This window comes from Gracilinanus agilis, chromosome 1, assembly GCF_016433145.1.
Source record: "Gracilinanus agilis isolate LMUSP501 chromosome 1, AgileGrace, whole genome shotgun sequence".
NCBI classification, from domain to species: domain Eukaryota; kingdom Metazoa; phylum Chordata; class Mammalia; order Didelphimorphia; family Didelphidae; genus Gracilinanus; species Gracilinanus agilis.
The window spans coordinates 96,148,924-96,166,691 of record NC_058130.1 but is presented as its reverse complement, the minus strand read 5'-3'; the positions used below and the strand labels follow the sequence as shown (position 1 = coordinate 96,166,691).

Below are 17,768 nucleotides of genomic sequence, written 5' to 3'. Positions count from 1 at the left end.
CCCGCCACCTTTCTTCCTCTCCCTTCTATCCTTCCTTCCTTTTTATATTCTATCAGAATTAATAGTATTGGTTCCAGGGCGAAGAGCCGTAAGGGCTAGGCAATTGAGGTTAAATGACTTGCCCAGGATCACATAGCTAGGCTAGACAGTATCTGAGGCCACATTTGAACTGGGGACCTCCCATCTTCCTTGCTTTCTTTACAAAGAGCAAATGGGGGCTCTCAACACTGCCCAAACTTGTTCATAAAGTACCTAGGAGTGCCCTAAGGGACTGATGCCTTAGATTAAGTGGGCTAGGCAAAGAGTTATAAAGGGCGGTTTTGAGATTTTGTGATACTCTGAGGGAGAGCAGAACCATTCCTTTCCTGTGCAGGCCTTGAAATCTTCAGTGCACCCTCTGGGGAAGCTGCTGAAGCTGCTGACACTGGCCTTCCAGGCCACCTACTCTGGCATTGGGGCCAACAAACATCTGCTGGTCTTGGCCCAGGAGGAGGTGAAACACCACGCCAAGGAAATCTGGGCCTTCTATCGGTAAGTTGGGGGTGGCTTCTAAGATGACTTTCAGCTCCAGGTTGAACCAACTCTTGAGATTCTAAGGGAAGGGGGTAGAAAAACTGTTCCTTTTCTCATTGATTTGCAGGGGGCTGTTGCATGTAGCCTTGAAACAGCAGGACCAGACTCAGGAGGAGAATGAAGGCACTGAAAAAAGGTCACCAGGTTTCCCCTCTCCATCTCGGTGTTTCTGAGTTGGTTTCCTGGGATGTGACTTCCTGGGAGACAGGATCCAGCCCACCCTCCGCTCTCCTCCCCAGGAATTAAGTTTCTTACATGTAGCTGACTTGGGCCCTTGATTTTCCTTCCCAGAGAGACAAAGTGGAAAGGCAACGGGGTTGAGTCTCCCGAGCCCTGTATCTGATTCTCAGTCCTTCTAACTAAGAGACCCTGAGCTTTAGCTTCCTCCTCTGTAAGACAAAGAAGTTGGGCCAGGCCTGAGCCTGGCAAATGACTGCCAACCGCTTGTTTTCAGACTGCCTGCAAGCTAAGTGTTGGTGTTTTGGTTTGTTTTCTCCAATGTAAATGCAGACCAGGCCTGTGGGCTGGGTTTGGCCCCAAGGCTGTGGTGTGTGGACTCTTGGACTGGTGGGTCTCTAGCTCGAAATTCTATGATCTTAATCTCACAATCTGGGCCTCAGCTCCAGAAGAGAAGTCCCAGGGAAAAGGCTAGGGGGCAGAGAGGAGGGGCAGTTCTGTCTTGGTGGGGGCAGAGAAGGCTTGGAACCATTCCCGAAAGCCAGATCTACAGATTTCAGCGGTCTCCACTTTGTTGAGTCCCATCTACATTTGGTATGTTCCTTGTCTTGGCTCTCAGTTTTCCCCTCTCATTCTTCCTGTATTTTTGCTTGGTGGGTTATTGTCATTAGGACCTACCTAGATGGCTAGCTCAAACTTTTCTTTGATGGGGGAATGGAATCTTGCAGTTTTCTTATTAAGTCCAAGATTTTGCTACCTTCCTCGGTGGGAAATACTGCTCTCTGCCAGGGTAGGCCCCTTCCCTCATGCCACTGTTTGCACCTTTTCCTTTTTAAACCCTTAGAATAAATACTATGTATTGGTTCCAAGGCAGAAGAGCAGTAAGGGCTAGCCCATTGGGGCTAAGTGACTTGCCCAGGGTCACACAGCTAGGAAGTGTCTGTAGCCACATTTGAACCCAGGACCTCCCATCTCTGGACCTGGCTCTCAATCCACTGATCAATCCACCCAGCTGCCCCCTAGGCTGTACCATTTTTTTAAATTTGAAAATTTTTTATTTAATTAATTAATTTGGGTATTATTCCATGGTCACATGATTCATGTTCTTTCCCTCCCCTCCTCTAACCCCTCCTCCTGTAATCAATGAGCAATTCCACTGGGTTTTACATGTGTCATGGATTAAAACCGATTTCCATATTATTAATATTTGCATTAGGGTGATGATTTAGTCTACATCTCCAGTCATATCCCCTTTGAACCATGTGATCAAGCAGTTGTGTTTCTTCTGTGTTCTACTCTCACAGTTCTTTCTCTGAATGTGGATAACATTTTTTCTCATGAGTCCCTCAGAATGGTTCTGGATCACTGCATTGCTGCTAGTAGAGAAGTCCATTGCATTCGATTGTTAGGCTACATCATTTCTAAGCAGAGGCTCATAGCGTTGTGAGTTAAGTTAGATCTTCCAGGCCATTTAATTAAATTCCCTCATTATATAGGTAATGAAAATGAGGTCCTCAGAGGTTAAGTGACTTACTCAAGGTCCTTCGGATAGTAAAAGCCCAAGGTGGGATTTACACTTTCCATTGTACCCCATGGTTCAGGAGCCTCTTGCCCCTGCCTCCCTTCCCTGAACCAACATGGAACCTGGCAGAGAGAACAGAGCCTTGGGCTGTCAGGAGACCTTAATGAAGCCTCCTGTTCCATTATTAGTAGCCTCAATATGACTTTAGGGTCATAGATTTAGAGCTGGCAGGGACTTCAGAAACCATTTAATCCTCTTCTTCTCTGGTAAAAGTGTAGGACGAGGATCCCTTTTTTCAGACACTGTCATTGGGAAGATCAAATAAAAAATGCTTGTCGACATGTTTTTGAGTTTAAAATGTTATGCATTTATTTGGGAGGTGGTTGAAGAGGAAAAGGCTGAGCTCCGTCTTTTAGTCAGGAATACCTGTTGCCCTGCCCTCGCAGGGAAAGCGAAGGGACGCAGCGGATAAGGTCTGGGCTTGAAGCCAGGAAGACTCATCTTCCCAAGCTCAAATCTAGCCTCAGACACTTAGTAGCTGGGTGAACCTGGATAAGTCACTTAAACGCCTGCCTTGGATTTCTCATCTGTAAAATGAGCTGGAGAAGGAAATGGCAAACCTTTCCAGTAAACCTTTCCAGTATCTTTGCCAAGAAAACCCCAATGACTCCACTCAACAACAATGACAAGCTGTGGGCCTGGCCTTATTGGTAGGAAAGTGTCCTGAATGAGCCTCTCCCCATCTCAATCCACCATCATCCCATCATCCCTGCAGCTGGGTTCCCGGCTAACTCTTCCTTTCTCCCACAGTCACCCTGAGGCGTACAGGCTGGTCCTGCCACTCATCCTGCCCTGCTTCTATCCTGAACTCTTCATGCTGTACATGCTGTACCATGAGAAAGAAGACAACCTCTACAGTCAGGGTATATCTGACCTGAGCCTCTTCCCAGATACCAAGCTGCTGGAATGCCTGGATGTGCAGAAGTGAGTGGGGTCCCCTTGGACCTTCTACCCCAGATCCCAAAAGAACCCTTCTTGGGTTTGCCCCTATTCTCCTTCCCACACCACTCATTTCTTTAAAAAAGCACACATGAAAAACCCCCAACAACTTACCTTTTGTCTTAGTATCAATTCGAAGACAAAAGAGTCGTAAGCACTGGGCATTTGGGAATAAGTGACTTGCCCAGGGTCACACAGCTAAGAAGAGGCTGGATTTGAACCCAGGTCGTTTGGTGCTCTATCATCTGTTCTATCTAGTTGCCCAGAACTACATATTTTCCTCAGTGCCCTTTCCATATTTGTATTGATTCTTCAGAGTAAATAATTGTTTGGAATAACCATCTATCTCTATTTTTTAAAGCCACTGAGATGGCAAAGGGTAACTACCAACAGTGTGCAGGAAAGCCATCCAAGCTGAGGCACTCTGGCCACTGCTTTCAGTGAATGCTTGCCCATCTTCCTCTCCCCCAGACATTTATTATCATAGACTTACAACTGGCTAGCAAGGAGGAAATTGAGTGTAGAGAGGTTAGGTTACCTGTATTCATAGGTAGTAAGTGGAAGAGGAAGGATTTGAATCCAGGCCCTCTGACTCCCATGTCAGGGTTCTCTTTACTGTATGACAGTACCACTACCATGTTGGTGACATTTATGGGAGCATTGGCCTGGCCCTGCAGTCTTCCATTTCTGTACATTCCATCTGTCTAGGCATCCTGGCTTCCAGCTTCAATGATGGGCATTTTTCTATCATCTCCTTCTTTGTGGACACTCTGCTTCTATTATTATAGTCTAAAATCCTCTTGTCAGCCTACAGTCCCATGTAATGAACATACTATTTCTCAAGGGCAAGGACTGTGAATTCACTTTAACCTGTTCCCTTTGTGACTAGGACTGGGATTTGTCATAGAGTAAGAAAGGATAGTGTCAAAGGAAAAAAATTAATTACCAATAATGCACTCTGTAATTTATTTATTTATTTATTTTATGTATTAAAACCCTTACCTTCCGTCTTAGAATCTATACCAGTGAATCCCAAAGTGGGCGCTACCGCCCCCTGGTGGGTGCTACAGCGATCCAGGGAGGCTGTGATGGCCACAGGTGCATTTATCTTTCCTATTAATTGCTATTAAAATTAAAAAAAAAATTAATTTCCAGGGGGCTAAGTAATATTTTTTCTGGAAAGGGGGTGGTAGGCCAAAAAAGTTTGGGAACTACTGATTTATACTGTGCATTGGATCCAAGGCAGTAGAGTGACAAGGGCTAGACAATGGGGGTTAAATGACTTGCCCAGGGTCACACAGCTAGGAAGTATATGAGGCTAGACTTGAACCCAGGACTTCCCAATGCTGAGCCTAGCTCTCAATCTACTGAGCCACTTAGCTGCCCCCCCTTTTTTATCTATACTTTCTATCTTAGTAAAAACTTCCCCCCCCAAAACCCTTACCTTCCATCTTAGAATCAATACTGTCTATTGGTTCCAAGGTAGAAGAGTGGTAAGGACTAGGCAATGGGGGTTAAGTGACTTGCCCAAGGTCACACAGCTGGAACGTGTCTGAGGACAAATTTGAACCCAGGACCTCCCGTCTCTGGGCCTGACTCTCAATCCACTGAGCTACCCAGCTGCCCCCAGTAAAAACTCTTAAGACAGAAGAGCAAGGGTTAAGCAAACAGGGAGACATAGCTAGGAGGTATCTGAGGTCAAATTTGAACCCTCCCAACTCCAGGCCTGGTGCTCTATCTACTTTGAGACCTAGCTGCCCCATATTCATACCATTGCTAGCTTGGAGACATACTCAGTCTGGGATAATTTCTCATGTTCTCTGCCATGCTGTTTTTATTGATAAGAATCTTGAAAAAAGAAATGATCATAATATGTTCAAATGTAGTTTGGAGTTAGCAGTCTAGAACTGCTGGGTTGCTTCTTGGACTTCTACTTCTCACGACTGAAAAGAATCTCTCCCTTTGATGAAAATCTTAACCTTGAATTCCCCAAGAGAAGATCCTGTCCTAAGTGGGCCAGGAGGCCGGTCACTTCAAAGGAGAGGGGGGACGGCGGAACGATCCTATCTAGCCCAGAGTTCAGTTCAGATATGACTCTTACTGCATTTCAGAGGAAGGGCCCAGACTTTGTTCTTTGCCCTTGCCCTAAGGAAATCATCTGGAAAAGCCAGAGAAATCGTATTTCTTGATAAACTAAAAAGGGAGGGTTTTTTGTTTGTTTTGTTTCATTGAAGAATATGCTTCCTCCACAGTTTGGTAAGATGGATGGGCTGAAAGCCCAAAATGTAGGGCTGCAGCTGGTCAGAAGCCTTGAAAGGGCATAGTCTGGGATAGATGGGGGCCATAGGAGGTCATTCCTAGAGTCCATACTCTGGGAGGTCCCCATTGAAACCATCCCGGGTAGGATCAATGTCTGACAGGTCTTTAAATGCCATAAACTGAAGAGACAAGGAATTATAATTGGGGAAGCTCCAGGCGGGGCATCAGCAGACCTGGAACCTTGGAAAAGCCACTTCACAATCATAATCGTAACCATAATAACTACTGGGGCTCTGAAGAATCAATACAAATCTCAGTGGATTGAGAGCCAGGTCCAGAGACAGGAGTCCTGGATTCAAATCTAGCCTCAGACACTTCCTAGCTGTGTGACCCTGGGCAAGTCACTTAACTCTCATTGCCCAGCCCTTACTGCTTGTCTGCCTTGGAACCAATACTCTGTATTTAATTCTAAGATGAAAGGTAAGTTTAAAAACAAACAAAACTAAAAACTCGATAATAACTGGTGTTACATAGCACTTTAAGGTTTGCAAATTACTTGATAAATGTTATCTCATTTGATCCATACAACAATCTAGGTACTACAATTATTCTCATCTGATAATCGAGGCAGATAGAGGTTATAGACAATCAATAAGGGTCTGCAGACTAGATTTGAACTCGGTTCTATCCTGACTGTAGGACCCTGGCTCCATTGGGCCGCCAGATATTTTAGTGGGGACTGGAGAGAGCCAGAGAATATGGGATTTTAATCCTCTCATCCTTTCTACCTGTGCAACTTTGGGCAAGTTTGGCCTTTGTACCTTAAAAAAATCTAAATAATGAGAGAATTATACAAGATATCTCTGAGGTCTTTTCCAACCCTAAACCCTGTGATCTCACACTTCTCTCTGGGCCTCAGTTTTGTTCACTGCTCACTGAGACCACCAGCCCTAAAAGTCAGGAAGTTCAGGTCTTCCCTCCTGTTAGAGTTAAAGCCTATTTCTTCTTCTTGTGTCCTAAAACCCCTTGCTTTTATTTCAGGCATCTGTGGCCCCTCAAGGACCTCACACTGACCACCAATCAGGTGAGATGACTGACTGCCTTCCCAGGGAGCTAACTAACACTCCTCCTCCCAACTTCTGGCAGTAGTGAGAGGGACACCCCAAGGATACCTGATTGGCCCAGGGTAGGGATAGAGTGAGGATTGAGAAAGTTTTATTGAAGTTGATGGCATCAGAGAAGGCTCCCTAGAAGAAACAGGTACAGGGTGACTCATTCAATAGAAAATCAGGTCTAGGGACGGAAGGTCCTCAGTTCAACACTTCCTAGATGTGTGACCCTGGGCAAGTCACTTAACCCGCATTGCCTAGTTCTTACCACTCTTTTGTATTGGAACCAATACTTAATATTAATTCAAAGATGGAAGGTCAGGGCTTAAAAAAAAAAAAAAAAGAGGAAACAGGTATTTAATGTAGAGATTAGGAAGAGTCAGATTGAAGATTGTATAGAGAGAAAGGTAGCAAGAATTTGGGGGATAGATGGACCATGCTAGATATGAAAAATATACTTGTGTTGTCTAAATTGGAGAGGTTGCAGGATGTAGTAGAATAAGCACTGAACTTGGAGTCAGGAGGCTTAGACTTAGATCTAGTCCTGACTCTACCACTTACTAACTATGGATTCTGGACAAGTCGCTACTCTGACTCAGTTTCCCTTAACTTTAAAGTGAATGGATTGGATTAGGCGACCCCCAAGGTACTTTTCAGCTTTCATCTGCTGGGTTAAATAATAATAATAATAATTATTATTATTATTATTATTTACAACTTTGGATTTTTATTTTTTAGAAAATTTTTCCATGGTTACATGATTCATGTTCTTACTCTCCCCTCCCCCCCAGCCCTTCTCCCCCTGTAGCCAACACACATTTCCACTGGTTTTAACATGTGTCATTGATCAAGACCTATTTCCGTATTATTGATAGTTGCATTGGTGTAGTCATTTAGAGTCTATATTTCTGGGTTAAATTATGACGAGAGAATAGATGATGAAGTCTGATCTGACTGGTCTTGGGCCATAGGACCGATGATGAATCTTCAATGACCCAGTTATAGGTTGGGGATCAAGGGGTCAATTAGGGCTGGGTAAAAGGCAAGGATTGAAGGGAGATGTTAAGGGCTAAGGATTATCAGAATGGAGGGGTTGGTTTCTAGGTTGACCTGGTGGAAGGGTTAGGGAGGGGGGCAGGATGAAGGCTAATTTGGATTCTTATGTCTCTTTGCAGAGACACTCCCTGGTTAGAGACAAGTGCTTCCTCTCTGCCACTGAATGCTTGCAGAAGATCATGTGAGTCACCCTTTCTAGGTTAACTACCCCATATGGGAATTGGGTGGGCCCAGTGTGGCCTATCCTCCCCTTCCATTGGAGGGGTGAAGAGCATCCTCTTTCCATGCCCACCCAGAGCTGGAGAACATGCCCTTATCCTACTCCAGACAGGCAGTAGCCCGCTGCCCTAATCCTATGCATGCCAACACCACCAGCCTTGACCTGAGAACTTAATGCCGCCATCTTGTTCATGCAGGCGCTTCCTCCAAGATTTTGCTCTGTTCATTTTTAACTTTTATCAAGTGAGTCTTTTAAAGTGGATGAACAAGACATCAGTATCTGACCTAATTCACGCATTCACATAATTTGGCAGTAAAACAAGAGATGAGCCCATTAAAGTTCCATCTCCCCCATATTGAAGACAAACATGCCCCTAGTAGGGCCTACACAAACAGCTTCTATGTCAAATGGTCCTTCTCTGTAGAACTATACTTCATTGGCAATATTCCCTTGTTTGCTCTAGGTTTTTGTAACCTATATTGTTAGGTATATGGGTCAATCCCTAGCTAGGATCTCTGCCCCTTCTCTCTATAAGCTTCTGTTTCCAAATCCAACTCACTGTTTGTTTTTTTAACCCTTACCTTAATACCCTGTATTGGTTGCAAGGCAGAGGAGTGCTAAGGGATAGGCAATGGGGGTTAAGTGACTTGTCCAGGATTACACAGCTAGGAAGTATCTGAGGTCAGATTTGAACCAGGACTTCCTGTCTGGGCCTGGCTCTCTATCCATGGAGCCGTTCCGCTGCCTAAATGGGAGCTCTTCTTCCCTCTCTATGATAGCACCACAGTGGATCCCCGGGAGAAGCTGGAGATGCTTGAGAAGACATACGATGAGATAGAGGACACGGTTTCCCGGGTTCTGGAGAGGGAATATAAGCTTCCAATGGATGACCTGCTGCCCTTACTCATCTATGTTGTGTCCCGTGCCAGGTAAGCTAACTCTTACATCAGGGATGGTGGAATGTTGGCACAGATTGGATGTACAGGGAGTCAAGAATAGGCCCCTTTCATCCCTTTCAGCTGGCTTGGGGGATTGTTTCTCTTCTTAGGACAGAATAGGCTACATGATGCCAGCAGTGACATCATAAACTACTTCCTTCCTTTTTGGCTCCTGGGCTACCCCCAAAATAGGACTTGAAAGTTCTTTGGGCATATTTCCTAGGATCCAGCACCTGGGAGCAGAAATCCATCTGATCAGGGACATGATGGATCCCATCCACAGAGGAGGATTATATGACTTCTTGCTGACGGCCCTGGAGGTGAGGCAGCCAGGAAAAGGGAAAAAGGGGAAGGACCGAAGAAAGAATCCCTTCTTTTCATTGGTCTCTTTCCAGGAAAGGATCTACTTTATTCACAGAATCAGGTCAGGACTGGAAGGGACCTTAGAGATAACGTAGTTTCACTCCCCACTCCACCACGCCATTTTAAAAGGGTAAAATGGAATCCTAGAAAGGGATGAATTCTTGAAGTCGTACCTCAAATTTATAGAAGGTCCACTACATCATTCTGCCTTCCATATGTATGGTCATGTGTCTCTGGGTCAGTGGTCAGTTAGTTCTGAGTTGTGTCTCTAGTCATGGCAGTGAGGCAAATGGAACCGTCCATAGCGACTCAAGCTTTGCACATAAGCATTGGCTGTTCAACAAATAGCTGTTTAGCTGAATTTCTCCTCTTTCCTCCTTCCTTTTTTCCAGGGTCAGGTTAGGGGATCTTTGGTCTTCTGGTTTGGGGGTATCATAATCTTTGGAAAGGTTTATTGAAGACTCCTGATAATGAATCTCAATTATTGAGCCCCACTTGGTGCATGTCGGAATAGAGAAGACAGCCAATTTCCAAGTTAGGAAGACCCGAGTTCAAGATCCACCTCTGATATACCCTTGTTGTGTGCCCCTGAGCAAGTTCTTTCAGTGCCCTTGGCAACTAAGGCTAGAAGTTGGCAGGGAAGGTGCCAGGCTGCATTGGTAGAAGGAGCTGCCTGATTAGAGAGCTTCTTATTACCAATGAAATCACTGGTCTAGATTTTCTCCCTATCCTTATCCCCTGAGATGGATCTCAGACTGAAACATAGGTACCTGGCCTCCCTAGGCTGGTGCTTTCTAGAAGCAGGCTGGTATAATGGGAAAATGGGATATTTCTTCCTTTCTCCAGGCCTTGGGTTCCTCATCTACAAAGTAGATGGCTAGATGCCAGTTAGTACCTTTCCACCTTGGGCCTTGTGGCATCAGGTGTTCACTCTCCGTGGGTGCTAAGGTGCTGACTACTGTCTTGTCTCCTCTCTCAGTCCTGTTATGAACACATCCAGAAGGAGGACATGAGGCTGCATCGCTTGGCTGGAGTCCGTAATCAGAAGGCCCTGTGGTAGCTCAGCCCTACCCCGGGGGAATCTCTTCCCCGGGTCTGGGTCAGGTCGAAGGCTGAGGAAGAAGCTGGGAGCAGAGAGCCGATGACGTTTATTAGTCACCCGTGCTGAGGTGGCTGCTTGAACCAGGGTCTGTTCTGTTCTGCACATCTCCAAAGAGGGAGCTCCAGACACTGTCTAGGCCATCTGAGGCAAATGCCCATTCCCCCTTGGGGTGCTACTTCTCAGGAAAGGGATGTCTTCTCTCTCTGGCCTTTGCAGCTTCCCTTTCCAGGACAACCCAGCAGGCGCACAGGCTCTAGGGTCTTCCACTAAGCTAGGGGAAAATAATATTGCACTTTAAGTATTTTTTGAAAAAAAAATTTTTTAATAAAAGAAATTGAACATTCACATTGTACAAAGCTACTGTCAGATATGGCAGAGAATTCTGAAATGTTTTTATCCTGGTCTCTCCCTTCGAGGACCTCACACTGCGCAGACAGCCCTAAAGGGCTGGATTCTCTGTGCTCAGAGCCAGGCCTGAGCCATCCAGACAGAAATAGTGGCCTGTGACTATCCTGCACATCCCTTGCCCCTCTGGCCTCCTTTTTTCCAGGGGGCCAAGGGAAGGCAGGGTGGGAAAAGCAGAGCCCCCATGCCTCTCTGTCTGCTGCATTGGGCCTGATCCCTCAGGTGGACCCAGCTATAATACAAGGGGGAATGCTGGCAACAGGGCAATGCTGGCCAGGGGTAGTGTGAGAGCTGGCTGAAGCTTTGGGAAGAATCTTAGGGATGATTTTCCCCCCATTTCTAAGCTGTAGCCTTTTTGGTGGCCCTAGTTATGAATTGCTCTTATTCCTGAAGGGCCTCGTCACACATAGCCTTCTGGTGTCATTAGCTCCTTGTCATGGATGGGGGGCCTGGGCCTCTGAGAGGATGACTCACCCCTGGGGCCACGGACAGAATCGGGGGTCTGTGGTTTTCTACACGTGACCACTCTCAGCATCTTTGTCCCACACCAACAGACAAGCTCCCATAGAGCCACAGTACGATTTTTCTGGAGAATCTGCTGCTGCTGCTCCTTTACTCAGCCTGTGGGTCTCTGGCATTCCACCTGATGGCTTTTGGGGAGCCCATGTGGGAGGTGGGGGTGCATAGGCACCAGGATGGAGAGAAGCTTCCCTAGACCCTCCCCTGGCCACACCAATAACACAAGCCAATAAACATCTACTGTAAGAGCTTCTGAAGTGAGTTTCTTTTCTTTCTGTCACATCAATCTCAGGGAAGTGGTGGGAAAGGGGAATGACTTCTCATTTAAATTATGTTCCTAGATGACTTCCTTAATTCAAAAACACAAAAGCATAACCAGAGGGAAGAAGCATTTATTATTTCTTTGAGGTGGCTGAACAGGTCCTTTGGGGATGGTGAAAGTTCATCTATCTCTAGTTTCTGGAAGTCAGGGTTGGTGATCAAGGATGCTAACACATCAGAGATTCGACTTAAATCAAAAACTGCATGGTAGGGGCCCAGCCCAGGATTGTCACTGCAAATACTTTCCAAGGGTTTGATCTCAGGACCATTTTCTAGGAGAGAAATTCTCTTCTCTGCTATGACTCTGAGGAAATTATAAAACTCTTTGTAGTCGATTCCAGTGCATGATTTCATAATCACCTAAAGATCAGAAAGAAAAAGAAAGCATGATGAGAGGATGCTTTCACTGACACTTTCCAAAGCATTTTCTTTATTTGATAAATATCTCCTGAGCACGTGGCCAACTTTTAGCTGGAAACTTCTAGAACAGAAGCAGTCTAAAACAGGGTCCTTCCTTTCATGTAGCTCAAGAGTTTAGCTGGAGAAAATAGACATAATAATGTGAAAAGCTCAACCACACCACCACCCAAAACCACATAATGCCCTCGGGCAAAAGGAATTAAATGTCACCCAAGAAAAATAAGAAACCCTCTTAAGAGTTTGGAGAAGGGAGATAGGGATCAATCTGTTATGCATAAGGAAGGCTTAACAGAGGAGGTGGGGTTTGAACTGAGCCTAGAAAAATGGCTAAGGTTCAGACAGGTAGAGGCAAAGGGAGGAGAACATCAGACTAAGGAAACAGTGTGAGAAAAGGACAAGATGGGGACATAATGGTAATACCTGGGGGCCAGACCTGGAGGCAGTAATGTATCTCTGGCATATTTGTAGGGCAATGAGTGTGGCTGGAGGAGAGAGTCTGAATGCAAGAGAGACCAGGACCATGTTGTGGAAGGCTTTGAGTACCAGGATGAGGATGTAAAGGACAAAAGTTAAAGCACAAAGGGAACTTAAGTGTCATCTTGTGTAAGGTTTTATTTTATTTTTTTTTAAACCCTTACTTTCTGTCTTAGAATCAATACTAAGTATGGGTTCCATGGAAGAAGAGTGGTAAAGGCTGGGTAATTGAGGGTAAGGAGTCATATGGACAGAAAGTGTCTGAAGCCAAATGTGAACCCAGGACTTCCTGTTTCTAGGCTCTCTGTCCACTGAACCACTTAGCTGCCCAATGTGTAGGGGTTCTTAACCTGGGGTCTATGGAACCAGATTCCAAGGAGTCCATGGATTTGGATGGGAGAAAATTGCAACTTTATTTTAATAGGATGAATTTCCTATAGGATGGTTTCCTTTGTAACCTTATATATTTGATTTTTGTGTATTTGAAAACATTATTCTCAAAAGTGGTCCATAGGGGGCAGCTAGGTAGCTCAGTGGATTGAGAGCCAGGCCTAGAGACGGGAGGTCCTAGGTTCAAATCCAGCCTCAGACACTTCCTAGCTGTGTGACCCTGGGCAAGTCACTTGACCCCCATTGCCTACTCTCACCACTCTTCCGTCTTGGAGCCATATTGGCTCCAAGACGGAAGGTGAGGGTTTAAAAAAAAAGAAAGAAAAAAAATTGGACCATAGATTTTGACCAGGCCATCTAATGTAGTGTAACTGCCTCATCTGACAGAGTGGAAATCAAGACCCAGAGTAAGGAAATGAATCTTCAAGAGTCAAATAACTATGTGGTGACATGGTTTCCCTGATATCCAGCCCAGAGCTCTTTAATCCCATAGCCATCTTAGTCTTCACAGGTGTCCCAACTTTTCCCTGCTTCTATGTCCTGCTTCAGCACACCTGAACCAAGTCATGAGGTCAGAAACTACCACTGTCATGCCTGGACTTCAAGAGCTCTGATTTCCTGGGCTATCTGGCCCTGAACTTAAGTAATTCCCATTTTCTTCAATGTACCAGAGACCATGTTAGGGTTTTTACTAAGAAACCAAAGTGAAAATAACAAAGCCAAGAGAAAAAAATAAAACAAAACATAGCCTGAATTGTAAAGCATAGACCTAAAATCTCTATGCAGATCTGGTGAGCAGTTTATAAGGTAGTTTAACAGCCTCTCTTTTCACTAGTCAAAATCATGATTTCCTGCCTCTGACAAGTGGTTTGGTTTCACCCCCTTCAAAATGCTAGGAATTAGGGCTGGTTGGTTTGCCTCAGGGCAACTTTCAGATTCTTTTAGGAATTCTACCCTTTCCAAGCCAGGCCAGCCTTACAGTCTAGTAATGGTCAATTCAATCCAACCTAGCAAACATTACAAAGAAACATTATGTAAAACACTATGTTAGTCCTATGGGAAACTCAAAATACTTGAGGCCTATGATCTCCTTTGTTTGGTTGTTTCCTCCAGTGATGTGTTCTTGCCCAACCTGTGAGACTCTTGACCATGTCCTCCTCTTGAGTTCACCACAATTTATTCAATGTGCTGGAGGCCTTCCTTCATTCCTGCTGACATAGTTGGGATGCCAGTGGGGAACTCTGGCTGTCCAGTGGTCATTCCTCATTCTTTGCCATGTGACTAACTCATCTTTCTATGACACATTTCCTTGATGACATTGTTTACTTCTATTTTTCTTTGAAGTTCCTCATTAGTGACATGGTATGACCTACTCACACCAGTAATGCCTCTCTCCACTGCCTCTGTGTGAAATTAATTTCAGTTCTTCAGAAAATGCTGCATTCTATCCCTTGCTGTCATACAGCAACATCTGTCGGACTCTGGTATTTGAGAGATGGACTACAAAGGCAAGCGTGGAGTCATTATGATGCTTCACAAAGGCAATCTTGTCCTGTTAAACTCTGGGCCCAATATATTGTCAATCAACATTATCTGTCTCAAGTATGCACGCAGATAGACAAGCTATAGTGTTCATGCAAATGCATGTTTTACCTGGGTGATAGATATCCTTCACCCATTTGGTCTTTTGTGAGGCAACCAGCACAATGCTATCCATGAGCGGTGTCTGGAAGACCTCAGCATCTTCGACCTTGGGCTCTGCTGGATTGACTCTCACAGCAGTGAATACTTGTGGTAAACATACTAGGCTTTAGTGGGTGATTGTGATCAGAGGTTATTTCTGTTATGATGTCCTTCTTCAATGATTTTTACCAAATGAATAGGAGACATTTTGCTAGAGCGTTTAAGATTCTTTTGTTCTAATCAAACACTTTTCCACAATCAACAAAACATGTACAGTAGGATTTATATTCTTTACATCTTTTAGGTAATTGCAAAATAGAAGATGTGACCTCCTGTTGAATATTGCTTATAAAACCTGTTTATTTCACATTGATACTCTTACTGAGGATGCCCTCAGTTTGTGTAGGCAGGATTCTGAGAAGGATTTTGCATAGGTGCAAAAGTAGACACATAGTTACTAATATTCCTTTGGTGACTTTTTTTTGGGTGTTACTGTCTTAGATTTTTTCCCATACTTTTGATCTTTCCCTCCTTCAGATACCTTTGTGTATCAACAATCTCACAATTGTGTTACCTCCAGCATAGCTCTCCCTTATATATATTTGGTCCAATCTAGCTGCTTTTCTGTCATTGTTTAATTTTTGTACCAATGCTACCAATCCTCTAAGCACATATGGGGCCATGATGTTAAAGACCCAATGTGATGGCTTCGCTGTCACTGACAGTTAAAAGTTTGTTATAAACACCCTGCTGTAAGAAAGAAAAAATTTAGGTATTATAGATATATATATATTAAAATATGTGGCCGCCAGGAATCAACAATTCAGGCTGATTCCGTAATTAAATCAGACCCAAGTCAGCATCGGGTTGAGGAGTTTATTTACAATCTGGTAGGTAAAAAGTAGGAATAAAGAGAAAGGGAGAGAGAAGGTTAAAAGGCTAAATAAATGAAGCTGTAAGCCACAAGGCCCAGCAGCCAGATAGGCAGAGTTTAGAATTGGCCCAGCAAGGCCAAGGAAGTCAGCCTAACTTACCCACGTGACAATACAGAGTGTAAGCTGTCTGTGGTCTCAGGAGATGCTTCTGCTCCCAGTTCGAGACGACAACTGCCCCACAGGAAGTTCACTAACTTACTTAAAGTGTCTTTCATCACTTCCTGTGGTCCACCTCTAATTCAAATGGACAAATGGCAGTTTCTACATTGATTTGGACTGCCCAAAGGGCAGTCCCTTATTCTTGATTTGTTACTTATTGTCACGTGTGGGTAACTCGTCTCCCCTCCCCACTAAGGGAGGTTAGGGTGACATCATTAGCACGCCTAGGTTGAGTGGATTTTTGACTATTAATGGGCTCAAGCTAATTCTATTTACACACTGCAGATATTTTCTATTTTCTTCTGCTTGTTTTCCTTCCATTTTTTGTCATTAGATGCCTTTGGCATGACTAACTGGACTTCTAGCCTAGCTTTTTAGCCTGTTTTTCTCTGCTTTAAGAGATAAAATTGTTTACAATCATCTATTATCCTTCTATGTAAAATTTTACAAAGGAATTTATATTTTATGTAAAATGCCTTTGGCTGCCATTTCTCTCTGTTTGGCAAATAAGTCAAAAACTCTTTTGGTCTTATTATGGAAATTGATTGATATTGCTTATATTTCTGCATAAAATGATCAAAACTGGTATCTGGGTCATTCCTTTTGTCCTTTTTCCAACATTCATTATCAATTGGTTGTTTGGCCAGTTCAGAATAAAGTTATTTCAGTGGTATGTTGCTTCTTTTTCTCATTATTCTTCTTTCTTTTTACAAATTATGATCTTTGCTCTGATGAGCTTGATGGTCTTATTGTATTCAGAAGACTGACTGAGGAATACCTTCCTCATCAATAGCAATTTTTTCCTGACTATTAAAATATAATAAATTTATTTTTTTGTGATGTTATTTGGTACTCATCATGTTCAGAGACTACCGATTCTTTTCTTCTTTTTTTTAAACCCTTACTTTCTGTTTTAGTATCAGTTCTAAGACAGAAGAGTGGCAAGGGCTAGGCAATTAGGGTTAAGTGACTTGACCAGTCACAATTTTTTACTCAGAGAAAATGTTGATAATATAAAGATGTTAAGGTTCTGAGTGGACTAGGCTTCAAAACCACACTTTCCAACATTTTTCACCATCCTCACATCTTCTCACTTTTGCAATGATGTCATTGAGTATCCCAGTGGATTTTTTTTTAATCCTTACCTTTCTGTCTTAGAATCAATATTATGTATGTTACAAGGCAGAAAAGCGGTAAAGACTAGGCTTGGGGTTAAGTGACTTGCCCAGGGTCACATAGCTAGGAAATGCCTGAGGCCAAATTTGAAACTAAGACTTCCCATCTCTAGGTCTGGCTCTCAATCCACTGAGTCACCCAGCTGCCCCCTACAGTGGATCTTGATATAGAATTTCTATACCACTTCACTCTCTGCAACTGATATTCATATATAAGCTATGGTTATTTTCATGGTTTCAAAAATACTTTCCATGAGTCCTGTGATATAAAAGTCAAATACCCATAAAGTGATGTTTCATGTGGCCTTGGGGTACACAATAAAGGCAACTTTGCCAACTCCTAGTCACTGTGAAGATGGGATTAGCTCACCCCTAATTATTCTTTAGACTTCAGCTACCAGGAATATGTACACCCATCCCTCTTAGAATTAAATGGTGAGGGGAGAGGTCTATAACCCATGTGTGCTAGTGAGCGACAAATCAAAAACAACTGACTGTCCCCTGGGCAGTCCAAAGCAAGGTTAAAGCTGCCATTTGTTCACATAGAACTGGAGAGTGGATGTAGGAAGTGACGCAAAGAACTATCTTTTAAATATGATGGTAACTTTCTTGAGGGGGATTTTGCCTTTTGAACTTGGCCTCGGAAGAGTTCAGGTTTGAGACCTCAGACTGCTTCCTTTTGGATTGTCATGTGGGTGAGTGGAAGGCTGGCTCCCTTTCTTTGGCTTTTTTGGAGACACTAACCTCTGAAGAGGCCTATCATCTTGGAGGTGGCCTCATGGCTAGAAGTCTTGTTTAATTAACCTCTGTGCCCCCCTTTGCTGGGGTCTCTGAAGCTCTGCCTGGCTCGGACCTTCAGACCAGGCTGGAATAACACACACACACACACACACACACACACACACACACACACACACACACACTCACACACACTCTCTCTCTCTCTCTCTCTCTCTCTCTCTCTCTCTC

At 44.0% G+C, this 17,768-nt stretch overlaps 2 protein-coding genes across 4 annotated transcripts in view; one reads left to right on the top strand and one right to left on the bottom strand.

The window, feature by feature from the left end:
- The window catches only part of ALS2CL (ALS2 C-terminal like), a 78,238-nt gene extending 66,746 nt beyond the window's left edge, over positions 1 to 11,492 (top strand). For all 3 annotated transcript variants that reach the window (XM_044681737.1, XM_044681843.1, XM_044681778.1), the window contains 8 exons: positions 374 to 531; positions 641 to 709; positions 3,083 to 3,256; positions 6,572 to 6,614; positions 7,815 to 7,876; positions 8,695 to 8,844; positions 9,077 to 9,173; positions 10,196 to 11,492. In XM_044681737.1, the coding sequence (XP_044537672.1) occupies positions 374 to 531; positions 641 to 709; positions 3,083 to 3,256; positions 6,572 to 6,614; positions 7,815 to 7,876; positions 8,695 to 8,844; positions 9,077 to 9,173; positions 10,196 to 10,276 (834 nt within the window). In that variant the 3' untranslated portion in view covers positions 10,277 to 11,492. The remainder of the gene's footprint in view (positions 1 to 373; positions 532 to 640; positions 710 to 3,082; positions 3,257 to 6,571; positions 6,615 to 7,814; positions 7,877 to 8,694; positions 8,845 to 9,076; positions 9,174 to 10,195) is intronic.
- A 73-nt stretch (positions 11,493 to 11,565) lies between these two features.
- Positions 11,566 to 17,768, bottom strand: part of JMJD4 (jumonji domain containing 4) — a 20,481-nt gene continuing 14,278 nt past the window's right edge. The window contains exon 7 of the mRNA XM_044681670.1: positions 11,566 to 11,923. Coding sequence (XP_044537605.1) covers positions 11,567 to 11,923 — 357 coding nt within the window. The 3' untranslated portion in view covers position 11,566. The remainder of the gene's footprint in view (positions 11,924 to 17,768) is intronic.